Raw genomic sequence first — 19,286 nt, 5'->3', positions numbered from 1 at the left:
TCCCCACAGTCTGGCACCTGAGGCGGCCGCCTCAGTTCGCCTCATGGTCAGGCCAGCCCTGGACCCTGACCACCTCCCATCCAGGGCTTAATTTGTCCCCCAGCTTGCTGGGTCTGAGGAAGGCTGCTGTGCAAAGTGATATCTGTATGTTTGTGAATCACTTTTCGCTGCCTCCCAGCTCGCTAGCAAGTCTCCTGCTGTGAGACGTGATATTAACAAATGTACAAACATCACTTTTCACAGCAGCAGACTTACTCGCGAGCAAGTCTTTAAAAAAGCAACCAAAAAAGCAAAAGAAACAACAATTAAACAAAGACAAGAACATGCAAAGCACCTTACTTGTGTTTCTATTCTGTGTAGGTCCTGTAAAGAATAGAGGCAACTGTACATTATTTTTATTATTGAGTATGAAAAAAACCCTACATCAATAAATTGCAATGATTTGGGCATGGATAAGGGCAGATTTATTTATTCCTAAAGTTAATTAAGTATTTTAGACCAAATTGTCAGAGTGGCCACCAGTGGTAGTTGGTGGCCATGCTGTGAGGCCACCAAAACATTTGTGGTGAGAACCCCTGCACTAGAGAGCTAACTGGGGCATGGCTCCATCATTGGCCATGACCTAAGAGTGCTATCGAATATCTTGATTTATTTTTGGCCTAGCACTTAACTCGGTGGCACTGGTCTGTTTCAATGGCTGCAGCGGATCAATTCCAACATTTCAGGGGATTTTCTAGGTGGCCATCAGGAGAAGGCGGATGATTTTGGTGACAATCGGAAAACAATGAGGGGGAAACAGGTGACAAGCCTGAGCGGGCAGAGCACCAGTCCCTGACCCAGAGCAACAGGAGCTTCGCTGCCGACATCCCGGTGCCCGATGGGGAGCTGCAGTCAGTGCCCACACGGGGAGCCAGCCAGGACATGGGCAGAGGGGATCCCTGAGAGGGGGCAGACACGAGAGGGGTTTAAATAGAGCCCAGGGGTGGGTTCATCCGGACCTACAGGTAACCAGAGGAACCCAGGGGCAAAGCTCTGACAGCTCCATGACCCGAGTGAGGGGAGCAGAGCTGGGAGCCCAGGGCTGGTCGCCAGTGAGCCTGGTGTGGAGAGACGAGACCAGCTCTGACCACCTGCTCCCTGTGCCAGTCTGTTACCAGAGCGGATCACACACAGAGTGTCCCCGGCTCCCGTCACCTCTGGATCCTCTGGATCAACCTGGAGTCTCCCTAGAAACCCCCCTTCTCCCCCGCCCCGGGCTCTGCTCGTCTCCTTTCTGTCCCCCCCGTGATCCTGTGGCTTCGAGGGAGGACGCCTGCATAGGGCTGGGAGAAGCTGCAGGAGCCCTGGGGAAGTGGGGCCCCCAGGGGGCAGGATCTGGGGCAGGCGGCTGCAGCGCGGTGGGTTGATCGCTAGGACCCAGGAGCGGCTGGGGGGCGGCTCTGGGGGGAGGATCGCGGGGCTCAGGCCCGGCCGCAGGAAGTGACTCGCAGCCGCTGCGGGGACTCTGGCTCCCGGCGAGATCCCCGCGCCCCGGCGGCTGGTGCTGGGAGCCCGGAGCCCGGGCTGCAGCCGGGAGAGGGGAACCTCCAGCCGGGCCCTGCCCGCTGCTCCCCGGGAGCCTCTCCCAGGGCAGAGCCCCCAGCCCGGCCAGGGCCCCTTCCCGGCCCGGCCCCTGCCCCGGGGGCCCCGCTCGGAGGGAAGGTAAGAGAGACCCGCCCCCCCCGGCACCCCCGGGCTGCAGGGGGCGGGTTTGGCCCCGGGCTGCTCCCCGCGGAGCCGGCTGCGATTCCCTGCCCCGGGCCCGGGAAAGCTGCCGCAGCCCCCGGCGTGCGCGGGGCGGGGGGAGCCCGGCCGGGCCGCGCTGGGGCAACACGTGGGGGCAGCCGGGAGGGGTCTGGAGAATCCTCGACTCTCCGGGTTGTCGGGAGCTCCGGAGGGCATCTAGTCCAACCCCCTGCTCAAAGCAGGCCCGATCCCCAACTAAACCATCCCCGCCAGGGCTTTGTGGGGTGTCGATAAGGGGAATTGAAGGGGGGGCAGGGATGTGTGAGGGGGCAGGAGGCGGGTTGGGGCCGCACTTCTCAAGGGGCCATGCTGGGGGGGGGGCACTTCTGAAGGGAGGGCACTCCCCCCCCCCCCCCTTGGGGCGGCAAAAAAACTAGAGCCGGCCCTGGTGCAGGGCGAGTCCAGGGCAACTCGTTCATCAGGTGTTGCCACCAGAAGACTCCGGCTATTGCTAAGCCGGAGGAGGAGGCTGGTGTGTGTCTCTCTGCTCAGGATACAGCTCTGGAGTTGAGCTGCCTGGATCAGAAGCTGCCTCCTGCATTTTGACCTGGGAACCCAAACTGAGAAGCTGCTGCTTATCCAGCAGAGGAGCGACCTTTGTTAAAGCCCCCTCAGTGCCCATCTCGGGTGGGGACTTTCTCCGGGGCCTGGGACCAGCCCCTGAGCCGGAGCCTGCAGGTGAGGGGAGAGACCTGGGGCAAAGTGCTGGGGTAGGTATAGTATGAGAAACTGCTCCCTGTAGGAATTTGCTACATGTAGCAGACAAGTCCTACTTTGCTAAAAACTGCTAGCTGACTTAGCTAATTTCACACTGTAGGGTGTGAGAAACTGCTATCTGTAGAAATTTGCTACTAACCTTTCCTGTCTTCGGGGACAGAGGTAGCAAATTGTTAACAGTAGCAGTTACTCATACCTAAGAACATCGTTCTTATGGGCTGACTTGTCGAAATTTGCTAAAACTTGACAGTGGCAAGGGATGGAAGCATAAAGTCATCGGCTTCCAAACGACCCTGCCTGGTGTACAGATGTATCAATTACCTCTTAATAGAGGATTGTAAAAAATAGGGAGGTCATTGAAACACCACTCATTTTGCAGCGTCACTTACTGTGCTAACAATGTAGCATCCTGATATTGATATTTCCGTGCAACTGTGGGTTGGATTCATCGTAGTGGGACGCGGGACACATGGAGGATAATTTAAACTCTGGGCTGGTGCGATCTCTGACCGTGACCATTCATCAGCTCAGCGGGCAGGCCCAGGCAGCAATGCCCTTGTCCTGTTGCCTTGACTGAGAAAGGTTCCAATCCAAGGGAGGGTAGATTCCCGCCAGCTCCTGGGGTAATGTCTCACTGGCGATGAAAGGGCTTATTCAGACAGAGATTTTGAAATCTGTAGGATAAAGATGAGCCAGAGGGGTTTGTCTTCATGCAGGTGTATTTTAGTCTCTGGGGGCTGGGTAGAAAGGAGAGAGAACTATGTTGGATTTCCTGTTTCCCTTACTGAGGACAATCTATGCTCCCCTGACGTTTTTCCTGGCAGAAACAATTCCTATCTATTTGTTACAGGGTCAAAATATGGCTGCCGTCACACAGAGCCATTAGTGGTGGTGGAGGTGAGAAGGGGGCCAAGAAGTCCTTTCCCTCCCCAAACACTCCCGTGCATGTGGAAGCCGCAATGTTGCTGCTCTTGAAATACCCTGATGGCAAACGGGGAGGGGCAGAAGGCACTGCCAGCTGTCCTGAGCAGCCCAGAGGAGCCATGCACTCTGTGGAGTGTATGCTGCTACACCTATTCTGTACTGGTGAGGGCAACCCTCACTCCCCAGTGCTCCTGGAGGCCCCAGGGCCTCGCCTCGCCTACCACCATTGCTCAAAGATGTATCACCTTCTCCTCCTCTGGAGGGGGAGACCGATGACGGGTGAGATTGTTAGGGTGAAGGTGGGCTGTATGGCACCATAGTAAAAACTGAAAAATGTTTCACAACCATTTTATTAGATTTAGCTTGTTTTTTAAACCATCACACAAATTAAAGTTTGCTATACAAGCTGTCAAGGTTCCTTCCCCACTCTGAACTCTAGGGTACAGATGTGGGGACCTGCATGAAAGACCCCCTAAGCTTATTCTTACCAGCTTAGGTTAAAAACTTCCCCAAGCTACAAACTTTGCCTTGTCCTTGAACCATATGCTGCCACCACCAAGTGTGTTAAACAAAGAACAGGGAAAGAAAAGGAGTACTAGTGGCACCTTCGAGACTAACCAATTTATTTGAGCATAAGTTTTTGTGAGCTACAGCTCACTTCATCGGATGCATTCAGTGGAAAATACTGTGGGGAGATTTATATACACACAGAACATGAAAAAATGGGTGTTATCATACACACTGTAAGGAGAGTGATCACTTAAGATGAGCTATTACCAGCAGGGGAGTGGGGGGTGAAGAAAACCTTTTGTAGTGATAATCAAGGTGGGCCATTCCCAGCAGTTAACAGGAACGTCCGAGGAGCGCGGAGGGGGGGGGGAGGGGTTATGGGCCAAGTGATGCTGCTTTTCTACAATTTCAGCCCGTGCACGTCGGCGGAAGCACTCTATGTAGAAGTCCAGTCTGTTTCGACCTTCAGGAGGAGTCCATCTAGAATCCTTCTTTTTGTAGGAAGGTCTCTGTGGATTAGTATATTGTTCAGAGGTGTGTTGGAAATATTCCTTGAGTCGGAGACGTCGAAAATAGGATTCTAGGTCACCACAGAACTGTATCATGTTCTTGGGGGTGGAGGGGCAGAAGGAGAGGCCCCGAGATAGGACAGATTCTTCTGCTGGGCTAAGAGTATAGTTGGATAGGATAACAATATTGCTGGGTGGGTTAAGGGAACCATTGCTGTGGCCTCTTGTGGCATGTAGTAGTTTAGATAGTTTAGTGTCCTTTTTCTTTTGTAGAGAAGCAAAGTGTGTGTTGTAAATGGCTTGTCTAGTTTTTGTAAAGTCCAGCCAGGAGAAAGTTTGTGTGGAAGGTTGTTTTTTTATGAGAGTATCCAGTTTTGAGAGCTCATTCTTAATCTTTCCCTGTTTGCTGTAGAGGATGTTGGTCAGGTGGTTCCACGGTTTCTTTGAGAGCGTGTGGCACAGGCTGTCAGCATAGTCTGTGTGGTATGTAGATTGTAATGGACTTTTTACCTTCAGTCCTTTTGGTACGATGTCCATCTGTTTGCATTTGGAAAGGAAGATGATGTCTGTCTGTATCTGTACGAGTTTTTTCATGAAGTTGATAGATTTCCACCCCATACGGCTAAATGCAGTGCCTTGCATAATGACAGGTTTCAGAGTAGCAGCCGTGATAGGCTGTATTCGCAAAAAGAAAAGGAGGACTTGTGGCACCTTAGAGACTAACCAATTTATTTGAGCAAAAGCAGCATTGCTTGCCCCATAACCTCAGCCGTGCAGAACACAACGCCATCCACAGCCTCAGAAACAACTCTGCCATCATAATCAAAAAGGCTGACAAAGGAGGTGCTGTCGTCATCATGAATAGGTCAGCATATGAACGAGAGGCTGCTAGACAAATCTCTGACACCACATTCTACAGGCCATTACCCTCTGACCCCACTGAGGATTACCAAAAGAAACTACACCATCTGCTCAAGAAACTCCCTGAAAAAGCACAAGAACAAATCCGCACACACACACCCCTAGAACCCCGACCTGGGGCATTCTATCTGCTACCCATCCTGGACGCCCCATCATCTCAGGCTTTGGCACCCTGACAGCAGGATTGTCTGGCTATGTAGACTCCCTCCTCAGGCCCTACGCTACCAGCACTCCCAGCTATCTTCGAGACACCACTGACTTCCTGAGGAAACTACAATCCATCGGTGATCTTCCTGAAAACACCATCCTGGCCACGATGGATGTAGAAGCCCTCTACACCAACATTCCACACAAAGATGGACTACAAACCATCAGGAACAGTATCCCCGATACTATCACGGCAAACCTGGTGGCTGAACTTTGTGACTTTGTCCTCACCCATCACTATTTCACATTTGGGGACAATGTATACCTTCAAATCAGCGGCACTGCTATGGGTACCCGCATGGCCCCACAGTATGCCAACATTTTTGTTGCTGACTTAGAACGACGCTTCCTCAGCTCTCGTCCCCTAATGCCCGTACTGTACTTGCGCTACATTGATGACATCTTCATCATCTGGACCCATGGAAAAGAAGCCCTTGAGGAATTCCACCAGGATTTCAACAATTTCCATCCCACCATCAACCGCAGCCTGGACCAGTCCACACAAGAGATCCACTTCCTGGACACTATGGTGCTAATAAGCGATGGTCACATAAACACCACCCTATACCGGAAACCTACTGATTGCTATTCCTACCTACATGCCTCCAGCTTTCACCCAGACCACACAACATGATCCATTGTCTACAACCAAGCTCTACAATACAACCACATTTGCTCAAACCCCTCAGACAGAGACAAACACCTACAAGATCTCTATCAAGCATTCTTACAACTACAATACCTGCTGAAGTGAAGAAACAAATTGACAGAGCCAGAAGAGTACCCAGAAGTCACCTACTACAGGACAGGCCCAACAAAGATAATAACAGAACACCACTAGCCATCATCTTCAGCCCCCAACTAAAACCTCTCCAATGCATCATCAAGGATCTACAACCTATCCTGAAGGACGCCCCATCACTCTCACAAATCTTGGGAGACAGGCCAGTCCTTGCCTACAGACAGCCCCCCAACCTGAAGCAAATACTCACCAGCAACCACACAACAGAACCACTAACCCAAGAACCTATCCTTGCAACAAAGCCCGTTCCCAGCTGTGTCCACATATCTATTCAGGGGACACTATCACAGGGCCTAATCACATCAGCCACACTATCAGAGACTCGTTCACCTGCACATCTACCAATGTGATATGTGCCAGCAATGCCCCTCTGCCTTGTACATTGGTCTCTACGTAAAAGAATAAATGGACACAAATCAGATGTCAAGAATTATAACATTCATAAACCAGTCGGAGAATACTTCAATCTCTCTGGTCACTCGATCTGAGACCTAAAGGTCGCAATATTAAAACAAAAAGACTTCAAAAACAGACTCCAACGAGAGACTGCTGAATTGGAATTAATTTGCAACCTGGATACAATTAATTTAGGCTTGAGTAGAGACTAGGAATGGATGTGTCTTTACACAAAGTAAAACTATTTCCCCATGTTTACCCCCCCCCCCCGCTCCTCAGACGTTCCTGTTAACTGCTGGAAATGGCCCACCTTGATTATCACTACAAAAGGTTTTCTTCACCTCCCAACCCCCCGCTCTCCTGCTGGTAATAGCTCATCTTAAGTGATCACTCTCCTTACAATGTGTATGATAACACCCATTTTTTCATGTTCTGTGTGTATATAAATCTCCTCACTGTATTTTCCACTGAATGCATCCGATGAAGTGAGCTGTAGCTCACAAAAGCTTATGCTCAAATAAATTGGTTAGTCTCTAAGGTGCCACTAGTACTCCTTTTCTTTTTGCGAATACAGGCTAAGACGGCTGCTACTCTGAAACAGGGAAAGAGCCCACTTGGAGATGTCTTCCCCTACTATATCCCCCCCAAGCCCTACACCCCCTTTCCTGGGGAAGGCTTGATAAAAATCCTCACCAATTGTACAGGTGAACACAGACTCAAACCCTTGGATTTTAAGAACAATGAAAAATCAATCAGGTTCTTAAAAGAAGAATTTTAATATAAAGAAAAGGTAAAAGAATCACCTCTGTAATATCAGGATGGTAAATACCTTACCGGGTAATCAGATTCTAACATAGAGAATCCCTCTAGACAAAACCTTAAGTTACAAAAAGACACAAAAACAGGAATATCCATTCCATCCAGCACAGCTTATTTTACCAGCCATTAAACAAAAGGAAATCTAACGCATTTCTAGCTAGATTACTTACTGACTAACAGAAGTTCAGAGACTGCCTTCCTGATCTGTTCCTGGCAAAAGCATCACACAGACAGAGAGAGCCTTTGTTTCTCTCCCCCTCCAGCTTTGAAAGTATCTTGTCTCCTCATTGGTCATTTTGGTCAGGTGCCAGCAAGGTTATCTTAGCTTCTTAACCCTTTACAGGTGAAAGAGTTTTGCCTCTGGCCAGGAAGGATTTTATAGCACTGTATACAGAAAGGTGGTTACCCTTCCCTTTACTTTTGTGACACAAGCCTACTATGAAGCACTATATCTACATCCTTCTTGTTTTCTTGTTGTAATTTTGCAAACTCTGTTAATGAACTTCTCGAATGCAGGGCATTCATTTTTGGAGGCTTCTCATCTGTCAGATCCTTCCTTTCTTCAAGATATGCTCATGCTCAGGCAGAAGCCGACTTCTTTCAGAACACACAATTCTATTCAATGAGGAACGAGAACACTCAGCTGTAGCTGTTGTGAATGAGAGTAGGAAGAGGTGAATTCCTACTCCTTTCATCCCAGGAAACACAGCACAAAAATTGGGTCAAACCATTCGTGATGATGATGATGAAGTTGAAATCAAATCTTCATTTGTTCATCATGTGATATTCCACTCTGTGTTCAAATTCTCTATTCTGTCCTGATCACATGGCAGCCCCATTGCTGGGAGTGCCTCACTCCACTCAACTGTTGTTGTTTTGTAAGACAGGCATCTGAAAAAGCTACATAGAGGTTGATAGAATCCAAAAGTTGTTGTTGTAGAGATGTAAGAATCAAGTCAATGTACTTTACTTTTCAGCTGGACAGTGCACTTAACATTGGCCCCCAGTTTGTAGCATGTGGTATCTCTTGCTTAAAGAGAAAGTGTGATGTGACAGCCATGTTTGTTCGCATAAACTGTGGTGTGTCTCCAGCATTCTTAACACCTCACTAAGTTCTTCTCAAATTGGCTTTGGCAATGACTGGCTTCTGAGGCTTTCTGCATGTCGATGCAGTCCAAAGGATTGGTGTTTTGCAGCCTTTTCACATAGTTTGTCAGCATTGGCTTTGCTGGTCAGTCTGGCAAACCAAGCTCCTCCACTTTTACTCTATAAATCCATGGAACGCTCACATCTTGAATACTGTGTGCAGTGCTGGTCGCCCCATCGCAAAAAAGATACACTGGCCTTGGAAAAGGTACAGAGAGGGTAACTAAAATGATGAAGGGTGTGGAACAGCTTCCATAGGAGGAGAGATTAAAAAGACTGGGACTTTTCAGCCTGAAAAAGAGAGGACTAAGAGGGGATATGATAGAGGTCTATAAAATCTTGACTGGTGTGGAGAAAGTGAATAAGCTCCCTCACGTAACCAAGAACAAGGGGTCACCCAATGACATTAATAGGCAGCAGGTTTAAAACAAACATGAGGAAGGACTTCTTCACACAACGCATAGTCAACCTCTGGAACTGTTTGCCGGGGTGGGGGGTGTGAAGGCCAAAACTAGAATTGGATTCAAAAGAGACCGAGATCAGTTCATGGATGATGTGTCCATCAATGGCTATTAGCCAGGATGGGCAGGGATGCAAAACCATGCTCTGAGAGCCTTTTGTTTTCCAGAAACTGGGAGTGGACGGCAGGGGATGGTCACTCAATAATTGCCTGTTCTGTTCATTCCCTGTGAAGCCTCTGGCCTTGGCCACTGTCGGAAGACCAAGTACTGGGCTAGATGGACCCTTGGTCTGACCCAGTCTGGCCGTTCTTATGCAAAAATTAATTATAATATGATAAAAATGTTTAGTACAGAAACTCCCGACACCAGCCAAAATTGATCACTTGGGCACCGCAGCTCTGTCTGCTGGATACCTCGGCAGAGTAGGTGAGTTCATGTAAATACAGTCTGGTCCTGAAGCCTTCCCCCTACCCCTGGCTCATCACTTGCTGTCAGGGGAGAACTCATTCACACCTTGTTTACAAATCATCATTTTAAATTATAAGGTTAGCCAACATTGCCGAAACCAATGTGCCGACGTTGTCAGAAAAAACAACGGCTGTGTGAGGAAGCCAGTCTTTGTTCAGACTTTTCAAACCTATTATACTTTCAGGTACAATTATTTTATCATACACTGTATGTGTATTTTAAAGTGCGTATTAATGTTTCAATTTCTATTCCAATTTCCAACCAATGACTAAATTGGCAACACTGCGGGTAACTAGTTGATCACTGCGGGGCGGGGAAAGGATGGGGCGGGGAGGGGGAGGGAAGTCCCTGTTTCACTGAATTAAGTCTCCTGCAGCACCTTAGTAGGTTACATCAGACAGAGAGGAGCTCCAGTGGCTAGTCATTGGGATGCCTTTAAGAACCCAGCCCTGGGAAACCCACGCTGACAGGAGCTGTCTGTGAGAGGAGAAATAAAAAAGACCCTCTCCCCCCCCCCCATACACCCTATTTTTGGAAACACTGGTGTCTCAGTCCACCGGGGTAACTCATACCCCATCTGCCCCTGCCTCTGCCAGGGTTTTACCTTCTGGCAGCGCCTTACCCCTGGGCTTAACCCCAGCCCCTTCCCCCACATCCCTGATTTTGCCCTTCAGCCCCTATCCTAACCCTGCTTCCAGCTGCTTGACCCCCCTGACCAATGAATTTTTGCCCCCTGCTCAGAATCTGGCCAACACCTCCCTCCTCCGATTTGCCCCCTTTCCTTCTTTTTAACTCCTGTAAAAACAGTCTGCAGAATCTTATGGGTAATAAGGGCAGGGTGAAGGGCAGTGACTTCAGCAGATGTTACTGAGCGTGCTCAGTTCAGTCAGCATGCTCAGTGCACCCTAAGTAGCAAATTCCTACAGGGAGCAGTTTCTGCTCCTCCACATGGCAGAAAAGTGACTCTGCACAAAGGGCCCCTTTCAGGGACCTGCTGGCGAGTTTGAAGTACAGGAGGGAGGGGCTCCCCGTGTGTCTGTGAGTCCCAGAGCTGCTGTCCTCATGGATACTGCTAGGGTTCAAACCCCTGTTAGCAGTGTCAGTGGCTGATCTCCCGAAGGAGAGCAAAGGCCCACGTCAATGGAGCAGTCACCAGTTCTCCAGGGAGAGGGAAGATGATAAAAAGGGAGAGTGGAGAGACTGGAAGGAGCAGCAGGAAGAGAAGTTCCCAGATCTGCCCAGATCCATTCCCTGCATTATCCCGGGCAGACTGACTCTCCTGAGCACAAGGAGAGGAGCTGAGAGAGGAAAAGCCAGTTGCTGACTGCCTGGAATCACTGCACTGCTTGTGGAGTGGGGGGACAGGCGCTGCCTTTGGGGACAGTGTCAGAGGGAATCCCCAAAAGTGGCTTCTCTGATTCTGCTCTTTTTCCAGCATTTGGCTCAGAGACACTGTTACAGGGAGAGTTTCAAAGTGTCCCGGTGGGTTCAGTTCTCCTGGGAGGGGGCTGGCCTGGGTGGTAATAACCTAACTGGGTTTCTTCCCAGCATGGCAAAGTCCAGAGCATCAGACTCAAGGGAAAGAGCCTGGGGGGGGATCGGGGTGCGAAATGGACTCAAGCCCCTTCTGAAACCTTCCCCATCGCCCCTCTCACCCTGACAGGCTGAGGAATCACGTCCAGATTTCGCTCCAGATCAACCCATCTTCCAGGAGAAAGGGAAGGGAAATGGCTGTGATGGAGCCAGCTCAGGTAGGAGATTTTAAGGGAGCTGCTAGGGGGGAGGGGGTCAAAGGGAGAGGCAGGGAGGAAACAGGGTGTGATACACCTGCTGTTAGGGGGCTTATACCTTCACCCACTTACTTCCCTGGTCCTTCTCGCATGAACAGAGACCAACAATACCCGAAGTCCAAAGGTGCAAATAATTTGATGTTTATTGGGGTGAACTTCCAGCAAGCATGATTCCAGTTTCCTTCTTTAGTGTCCCCCTTCCCAGCTCTGACACCACAGAGCCTTACCTGTGTCCCTGTTCCCATTCCTTCCCTTAGCTAAACATGATTCCAGTTTCCCCAAACCCATTCCCTGTTCCCATTTCCCCCCACCCCACTCACTTCCTGATTGACTGCAGACTAGATAGTAAAACTTGAGTTCTGCTTAGCTATACCTTAACCAATCATTTTCCTGAAATTTAACTAACCAATCCTAACATATTGTAACATGATTATGTAACCAATTATATCCCACGACCTTAATTAGTTTACACCCAGCAAAATTAATTTTACAGCAGACAGAAACAATCACAGAACCAGACAGAGACCATCCAAATAAACAATAGCAAAGTGGGAACTATAATGACAAAACAATACAGAAGTGAGGATTTCCCATCCCAGCTATTGATAAGTGGGTTCTTGCCAGACAGGATGCTATCAAACTAAGTTTCCTTTTACATTTTCTAGGCACTTCCCTTTCTCTGGAGGCGATAGGCATTATCAGGACAGGATTGTATTCCTAACAGCCCAATAGCACCTTATTTCAATGTGACTAGGTTGGAATGTGAGGAGGTGACCGGTGGCTTCCCGGTTTATGGCTGCCTCTGCTGCTTAGCCAAAGGCCTTAGTCTAAGCACAGGGCCTCAGACTGTCACAGTAAGAGAAGGCCCTTACACCCGCAGACAGTGATTTTGATTCTTTCTTTTACATCTCTAGAACTAGCCAAGTGATAAGAATACACCTAAATTCTTAGAGTATCGGCCTTTACAGCCAGGCCTGCATCTCTACATCCTCACACCTGCTGCTTTTCTGAATAGGCCCATTGGCAGCAGGGGAACTTTCCTCATTTATGAAACAGGAAACAGGGCTTGGAACATTTTCCAGACTCCCAGTGCTGGAGCCTGACCCCACTGGCCAGAGGCTGCTGTGAAATACGAAGGGAAGCTGTCGGGATTCCTGTCCCTGTCCCCGGCTCAGAGCTCTGCTTTCCGTATCTGCCTGTGGCTGGCAGGCGTGTGGGAAATGAGAAGACCCTGCCCTGCTCTGTGTGCTGGGGGGACAAGGAGCTCTCACCTTCTCCCACCCCCTGAAGCCACATGGCTGCTGCAGGGTGGGAGAGGGATTCTGCTTCTCTGGCCCTCCCAGAGCTTTTTTTTCTTCCTTTCCCGTGACTAGTGGGATTGTGGCTGGAGCAGCAGGTGCTGAGTGGGGGACTCTTGTTGTTCCAGATGCCGGTGACCTTCGAGGAGGTGGCTGTGTATTTCACCCAGGGGCAGGGGGCTCTCCTGGATCCCAGTCAGAGAGCCCTCTACAGGGACGTCATGCAGGATAACTACGAGACGGTGACCTCACTGGGTAAGCGATTCCCGTTCCCTCGGTTATTAGAAAGTGTAGGGCCTGCATTTCTGACTCTGGTTACGTTCTTCCCTGGTCAGTTAGATTGGAGGAGAATTTGTCCCATAGTCCACAGTTGCGGCGAGAGAGACTTGCATCTCTGTACCCTCTCCAATGGGACCACAGTGTTAAAACCTAATGGACATGCGAAACCATTCCCACCCACCTCCAGCTTTCAGTGGGGCAGAACTCATGAAGTGTCCTGTCTATTATTTCTCATTCACACACAGCATCTCTGTTCATCTCCCTCCTTGGGTCTAGCTCTCGCCATGGGGAGGGCTCTGGGCTCTGCAGGTTTAGAAGGAGGCAGGGGTTTAACTCTAGAGCTGTGTGTTTGTCAGCAAGGCCCGCAGAATGCACAGATCCTGCAAACTCCTAGTGAGGGTGTGACAATTCCCCTCACCTCCCCAGATGTCTGCCTCTCCCAAGGGGGCTCAGTGACCATGTTCCTGTCCCCTTGGATTCCACGTTCCCCCAGCACAGCACCGGGACATGGAATGCCCTTTGTGACAGACTCTCTCAATTCTCCATGCACCCTGATCTGGTCTGATTTCATCCCCTGCACAGGGTTTCCCATTCCCAAACCTGAGCTGATCGCCCAGCTGGAACGAGGGGAAGAGTTGTGGGTCCCGGATCTCCAGGCCTGTGAGGAAAGAGAGATCCCGAGAGGCACCCGCACAGGTGAGGACTGACACAGAAACCATGTGGTGAGTGAAGGAAAAAGTTGAGAATCCCAAATGTGAGTGGTGTGAGTAAGCGCCCTCTGTTCTTCCTCATCTCAGCCAGGGCAGGACCGTAGTCAGCAGATATCGCTCACGCCATTCCACCCACCCTGTGAGCTGCTGGAGCTTCCTTCCCAACTTTCCTTCCCTGTGAGTGTTTGGGTGGAATGTAGAGTCAAAATGCAATTGCTGATTCTTCACAACTTTAATGTGTTGGGTTTTCCCTGTGTGCTATTCCTCTTTCTCCCCAGCACGATGACTCCTGTCTGGATTGTCTCTCTCCCAGCAGGTGCTAAGAGAGTGAGTGAGAGTGAAGATGGGAATCATCATGAGGACGTTCCTGGGGAAGTTGATGGATCTGTTATATGTGGTGGAGGACACAAGGATCCCACAGCCCAGCAGAGAAATCCCAATGAAGAGAAACCATACCAGTGCCTCGAATATGGGAAAGGATTCATTCTGAGCTCACACCTTGTGACACATCAGACAATCCACACTGGAGAAAAACCCCTTCAATGCTTGGACCGTGGCGAAAGCTTCATTAATCGCTCAGACCTGAATAATCATGGGAGAAGCCACACAGGCGAGAAACCCTCTCAGTGCCTCCAGTGCTGGATATCTTTCTACTCGAAGTCAGCACTAATTAAACATCAGAGAACCCACACAGGAGAGAGACCCCATAAGTGCTTAGACTGTGGGAAAAGTTTCACACAGAAATCAGGCCTTGTTACACATCAGAGAATCCACACAGGAGAGAGACCCCATAAGTGCTTAGACTGTGGGAAAAGTTTCACACAGAAATCAGGCCTTCTTACACATCGGAGAATCCACACAGGAGAGAGACCCCATAAGTGCTTAGACTGTGGGAAAAGTTTCACACAGAAATCAGGCCTTCTTACACATCAGAGAATCCACACAGGAGAGAGACCCCATAAGTGCTTAGACTGTGGGAAAAGTTTCACACAGAAAACAGGCCTTGTTACACATCAGAGAACCCACACAGGAGAGAGCCCCCATAAGTGCTTGGACTGTGGGAAAAGTTTCACACAGAAATCAGGCCTTGTTACACATCAGAGAATCCACACAGGAGAGAGACCCCATAAGTGCTTGGACTGTGGAAAAAGTTTCACAGAGAAATCAGGCCTTGTTAAACATGGGAGAATCCACACAGGAGAGAGACCCCATAAGTGCTTGTACTGTGGGAAAAGTTTCATTCAGAGATCTTCCCTTGTTTCACATCAGGCAGTCCACACAGGAGAGAGACCCCATAAGTGCTTGGACTGTGGGAAAAGTTTCATACAGAGATCTGCCCTTGTTTCACATCAGGCAACCCACACAGGAGAGGTTCCCTATAAATGCGTAGTCTGTGGGAAAAGTTTCACATGGAGATCTGCCCTTGTTTCACATCTGAGAACCCACACAGGAGAGAAACCCCATAAGTGCTTGGACTGTGGGAAAAGTTTCATACAGAGAGCTGCCCTTGTTTCACATCAGGCAATCCACACAGGAGAGAGACCTTATAAATGCCTCTGCTGCGGAAATGGTTTCCTTTGGAAGTCAGCCCTTATAAGACATCAGAGAATCCACACAGGTGAGAGACCCCATAAGTGCTTAGACTGTGGGAAAAGTTTCACACACAAATCAGGCCTTGTTATACATCAGAAAATCCACACAGGAGAGAGACCCCATAAGTGCTCGGACTGTGGGAAAAGTTTCAAGGATAAATCAGGCCTTTTTAAACATCGGAGAATCCACACAGGAGGGAGACCCCATAAGTGCTTAGACTGTGGGAAAAGTTTCATATGGAGGTCAGGCCTCCTTAAACATCAGAGAAACCACACGGGAGAGAGACCCCATAAGTGCTTGGACTGTGGCAAAAGTTTCACATTGAGATCAGACCTTATAAGACATCAGAGAATCCACACGGGGGAGAGACCCTATAAGTGCTTAGACTGTGGCCAAAGTTTCATATGGAGGTCAGGCCTCTTTAAACATCGGAGAATCCACACGGGAGAGAGACCCCATAAGTGCTTGGACTGTGGCAAAAGTTTCACATTGAGATCAGACCTTATAAGACATCAGAGAATCCACACAGGAGAGAGACCCTATAAGTGCTTGGACTGTGGCAAAAGTTTCATATTGAGATCAGCCCTCATTAATCATTGGAGAATTCACACAGGAGAGAGACCCTATAAGTGCTTGGACTGTGGGAAAAGTTTCACACAGAAATCAAACCTCAATAAACATTGGAGAATCCACACAGCATTTAAACTTCCGTGACCCATGGCCAGAAAGGGTGAAGCATCTTGCAGGCTAATTGATCTAGATTCAACCTTTAGAGACATGCTTCTAAGTGTGTAAATGGTATTTAGGGCCATTGCATGTTCTACAGGCTTGAGCTTTGAAATGTAAACTTGTATTCCTAAAGAATTGGAAGATGGTAACCGTAGTAGTCTCTGTTTACCTATGTCTTGTTAGAGGTTAACAATGTAATCAGACAGTTCCTCTCTAGGGCTATATTCTGTTAACTTGGAGATCAAAAGGAAATATTAACATTTAGATAAAATTTAGGTGTAATAATGTCCCTGTCTGCATGTCTCTTTAAAGTTTGTGGTAAACAGTCCATGAACTGCTTAATGGATAATCACCTTCTGTTAATCCCTGTAGTTAATTGTCAGTGATATTTAGGAAATACAAGGTTATTTCAAAAGCCTATTTTTCACCCCAGGACTGCGTGCCAGCGAGAGGCTGCAAAAATCTATATAAAAACTCTTGGGACCTGATCCTTTTCTCTCAGATCTTCTTAGTTTGAGTTTGAGTGGTAAGACTGAGATCTCCAGTCCCATCTGGACTGCCCTGATAGTGAACTGCCCTGATTTTGACATTAGACTAGAACAGGGGTGGGCAAACTTTTTGGTCTGAGGGCCACATTGGGGTGTCAAACTGTATCGAGGGCTGGGTAGGGAAGGCTGTGCCCCCCAAACAGCCTGGCCCCTGCCCCCTATCTGCCCCTTCCCGCTTCCGCCCCCTGACTGGCAGCCTCAGAACCCCCGACCTATCCACCCCACCCTGCTCCTTGTCCCCTGACCACCTCGTCCCAGGACCCCTGCCCCAAACCACCCTCCCCCGGACCCCACCCCCTATGCAACCCCCCTGTCCCCTGACTCCCCCCCAAGCCCTAACCACAACTGCACCCCCTGACAGGCCTCCCAGGACCCCCCCCATCCAACCTCCCCCCCCCCCCCTGCTCACTGTCCCTGGACTGCCCCGAATCCTATCCACACCCCCACCCCCTGACAGGCCCCCTGGGACTCCCATGCCTATCCAACCCCCCCCTGTTCCTCGACCCCTGACCACCCCACCCCAGAACCTCTGCCCCATCCAACCGTTCCCTGTCCCCTGACCGCCTCCCCCCACCACGTCTGTTGCCGCCACCGTCACTCCCTTACCATGGCGCTCAAAGTGGCAGGAGCTCGCTGCCCGCGGGGCGCGCTGCAGCTGTGGGGGAGGGGGGCAGCAGGGGAGGGGCCGGAGGCTACTTCCCCGGCCAGGAGCTTGGGGGCCTGGCAGGATGGTCCCGCAGGCCATAGTTTGCTCACATCTGGACAAGAACCTGATGAAATGATTCGAAAAAGGACCCTTCAATTCTAAAGCATCATCCCTGCAGTGAAACTGCCCTAAGGACTCTATTCATGTCTGTGTGTATAATGATCAAGACTCTCTCTTTTCTTCTTTTAATAAGAGTTACTTTAGTTAATAAGAATTGGCTGTAAGCATGTATTTGGGTAAGAACTGAAGTATTCCTTAACTTCTTGGGTAATGTATCCGATCCTTTGGGGTTGGCTGAACTTTTTAGATGATGAACAAGATTTTCAGTAATCCGCATTATATTTAACTGGGCTGTCTGGGCAGGAGCCCAAGGCTGGGTGTCTTTAATGCAGGGGTAGTCAATAGGCAGACATGGGCCAAATCTAGACAACCAGGTGCTTTCGAATGGAACCCTGAAATGTTTTTATTTATCTATTATCATTACTGTTGTGGTTTCTTTATTATTATTTTCTCTGGAGTGTGGACTTTGTCTATAGCTTGACAAGGAAATTTTGACCTTGAAAAAAAGAATTGGCTACCTGTGCTTTCAGGGAACTGTGTTTTGGCTTCTGGGTAACCAGTAAGATAGGCATAGAAGGTGTTTTGTTGCTGGTTTGGTGAATCTAAGTATTGGAATATCCACCAGTTTGGGGGATTGTCTGCCCCATGCTTTGCAGTTTGTCCTAATTGATCAAGTTCAGCGTGCTGCTCCCGGAGCATCAGGCATCTGCAAATCTGCACAGGGAAGTAACCTCTGAGATGTTCTCCGTGTGGAAAATGCTCCAAATGAAAGTAACCCACAGTGGGCATCAGAGACGCCTCCATTTCCTCATTTCCACACACATCAGGGGCATTTGGCTCCCAAGGATCCAGCTGCCCATCACTCGGGTGAGGATCCAGCAGCAGCCGAGCATCAGCTGGTCAGTGACCCTCTGGCTCTGCCTGGCCTAAGCAAACCACAGACAAAGGAGCAGAAGCCCCGATCAGCCCTTCCTCCCTGCTACAGCCCTGGCTGCTGAGCTGATGGGCCACAGGTGGGGGAAGGGAGAGAGAGAAACTCCTCCAACTGCTCCCTCTGCCTGGCTGAAGTTCCCCCCTCTCCCTTCCCCTCCCAGCCAGGATCCCCCTGCCATGGAGATGAGGAGAAGGACTGTCATAACCATACAGCTAAGGGTAGCCTAGAATTCCTCCTTACCTGTAAGGGGGTAAAAAGCTTAAGTAACCTGGCTGGCACCTGACCAAAAAAACCAATAAGGGGAGAAGATACTTTCAAATCTGAGGGGAGAGAAGGCTTTTTTGTCTGTGTGATGCCTCTGCTGGAGACAGATCAAGGAAGCAAGCAATCCAACTCCTATAGAGTTTGTAAGTAATTTAGCTAGAAAATGCGTTCGATTTTCTTTTTTTTTGGCTTGTGAAATTCTCTGTGCTGGAGGGAATGTGCATTCCTCTTTTGGGGTTTTTTTTTGTAACTTTAAGGTTTTGCCTAGAGGGGGATTCTTTATGTTTTGAAGTTAATTGCCTGTGAGATTATCTTCCATCCTAATCTTACAAGACTAGTTCTTTGTTTTGTTCTTCTAATAAAGTTCTGTTGTTTTTAAAAAAAATCTGATTGGGGTTTTTAGGGTCCTAAAAACCCAAGGTTGGTCAGTGCTCATCTTGTTTATTCTCAAGCCTCCCCAGGAAAAGGGTGTAAGGCTTGGGGGGGATATTTTGGGGGAACAGAAACTCCACAGACATGCTGCTTTGACAAGGAGCTGCACGCTGTCCTCTGCGGTGATGCCGTGCCACCCCCAAGCCCCATGGGTACCGGAGGAGTTGGAGTCATGGGCCACCGCAGCCAACCCTGAGGATGAGAATGGGAGACAGGCGAACAGGGGATCGATTTTCAGATTCAGGGCTTAAATTCAGCTGGTAAATATTTTCAACCCC

General features: G+C 49.3%; 1 protein-coding gene across 8 annotated transcripts; it reads left to right on the top strand.

Moving 5' to 3' along the window:
* The first annotated feature begins 1,485 nt into the window (after nt 1-1,485).
* LOC140898390 (uncharacterized) lies at nt 1,486-16,552 on the top strand. 8 transcript variants are annotated; one of them, XM_073312172.1, is made up of 5 exons: nt 1,486-1,701; nt 11,329-11,416; nt 12,882-13,008; nt 13,615-13,728; nt 14,059-16,552. In XM_073312172.1, the coding sequence occupies exons 2-5, from the start codon at nt 11,393-11,395 to the stop codon at nt 16,047-16,049; spliced, it is 2,256 nt and encodes a 751-aa protein (XP_073168273.1). In that variant the 5' UTR covers nt 1,486-1,701; nt 11,329-11,392; the 3' UTR covers nt 16,050-16,552. The 8 variants fall into 8 exon arrangements, with proteins under 8 accessions (XP_073168273.1, XP_073168272.1, XP_073168269.1 ...); XM_073312171.1 differs by having other exon boundaries at nt 14,056-16,552; XM_073312168.1 differs by lacking the exon at nt 1,486-1,701 and adding an exon at nt 2,222-2,463.
* Nucleotides 16,553-19,286: the final 2,734 nt, after the last annotated feature.

This window comes from Lepidochelys kempii, chromosome 14, assembly GCF_965140265.1.
Source record: "Lepidochelys kempii isolate rLepKem1 chromosome 14, rLepKem1.hap2, whole genome shotgun sequence".
Taxonomy (NCBI): Eukaryota; Metazoa; Chordata; order Testudines; family Cheloniidae; genus Lepidochelys; species Lepidochelys kempii.
This window is presented reverse-complemented; position numbering and strand designations above follow the sequence as displayed.

Excerpts from the sequence above, each read along its gene's own strand:
- LOC140898390 (XM_073312171.1), top strand. The coding sequence starts at position 11,393 with ATGGCTGTGATGGAGCCAGCTCAG. Across the intron at positions 11,417-12,881 it reads CTGTGATGGAGCCAGCTCAG|ATGCCGGTGACCTTCGAGGA; the intron begins GTAGGAGATTTT and ends TTGTTGTTCCAG. Across the intron at positions 13,009-13,614 it reads CGAGACGGTGACCTCACTGG|GGTTTCCCATTCCCAAACCT; the intron begins GTAAGCGATTCC and ends TCCCCTGCACAG.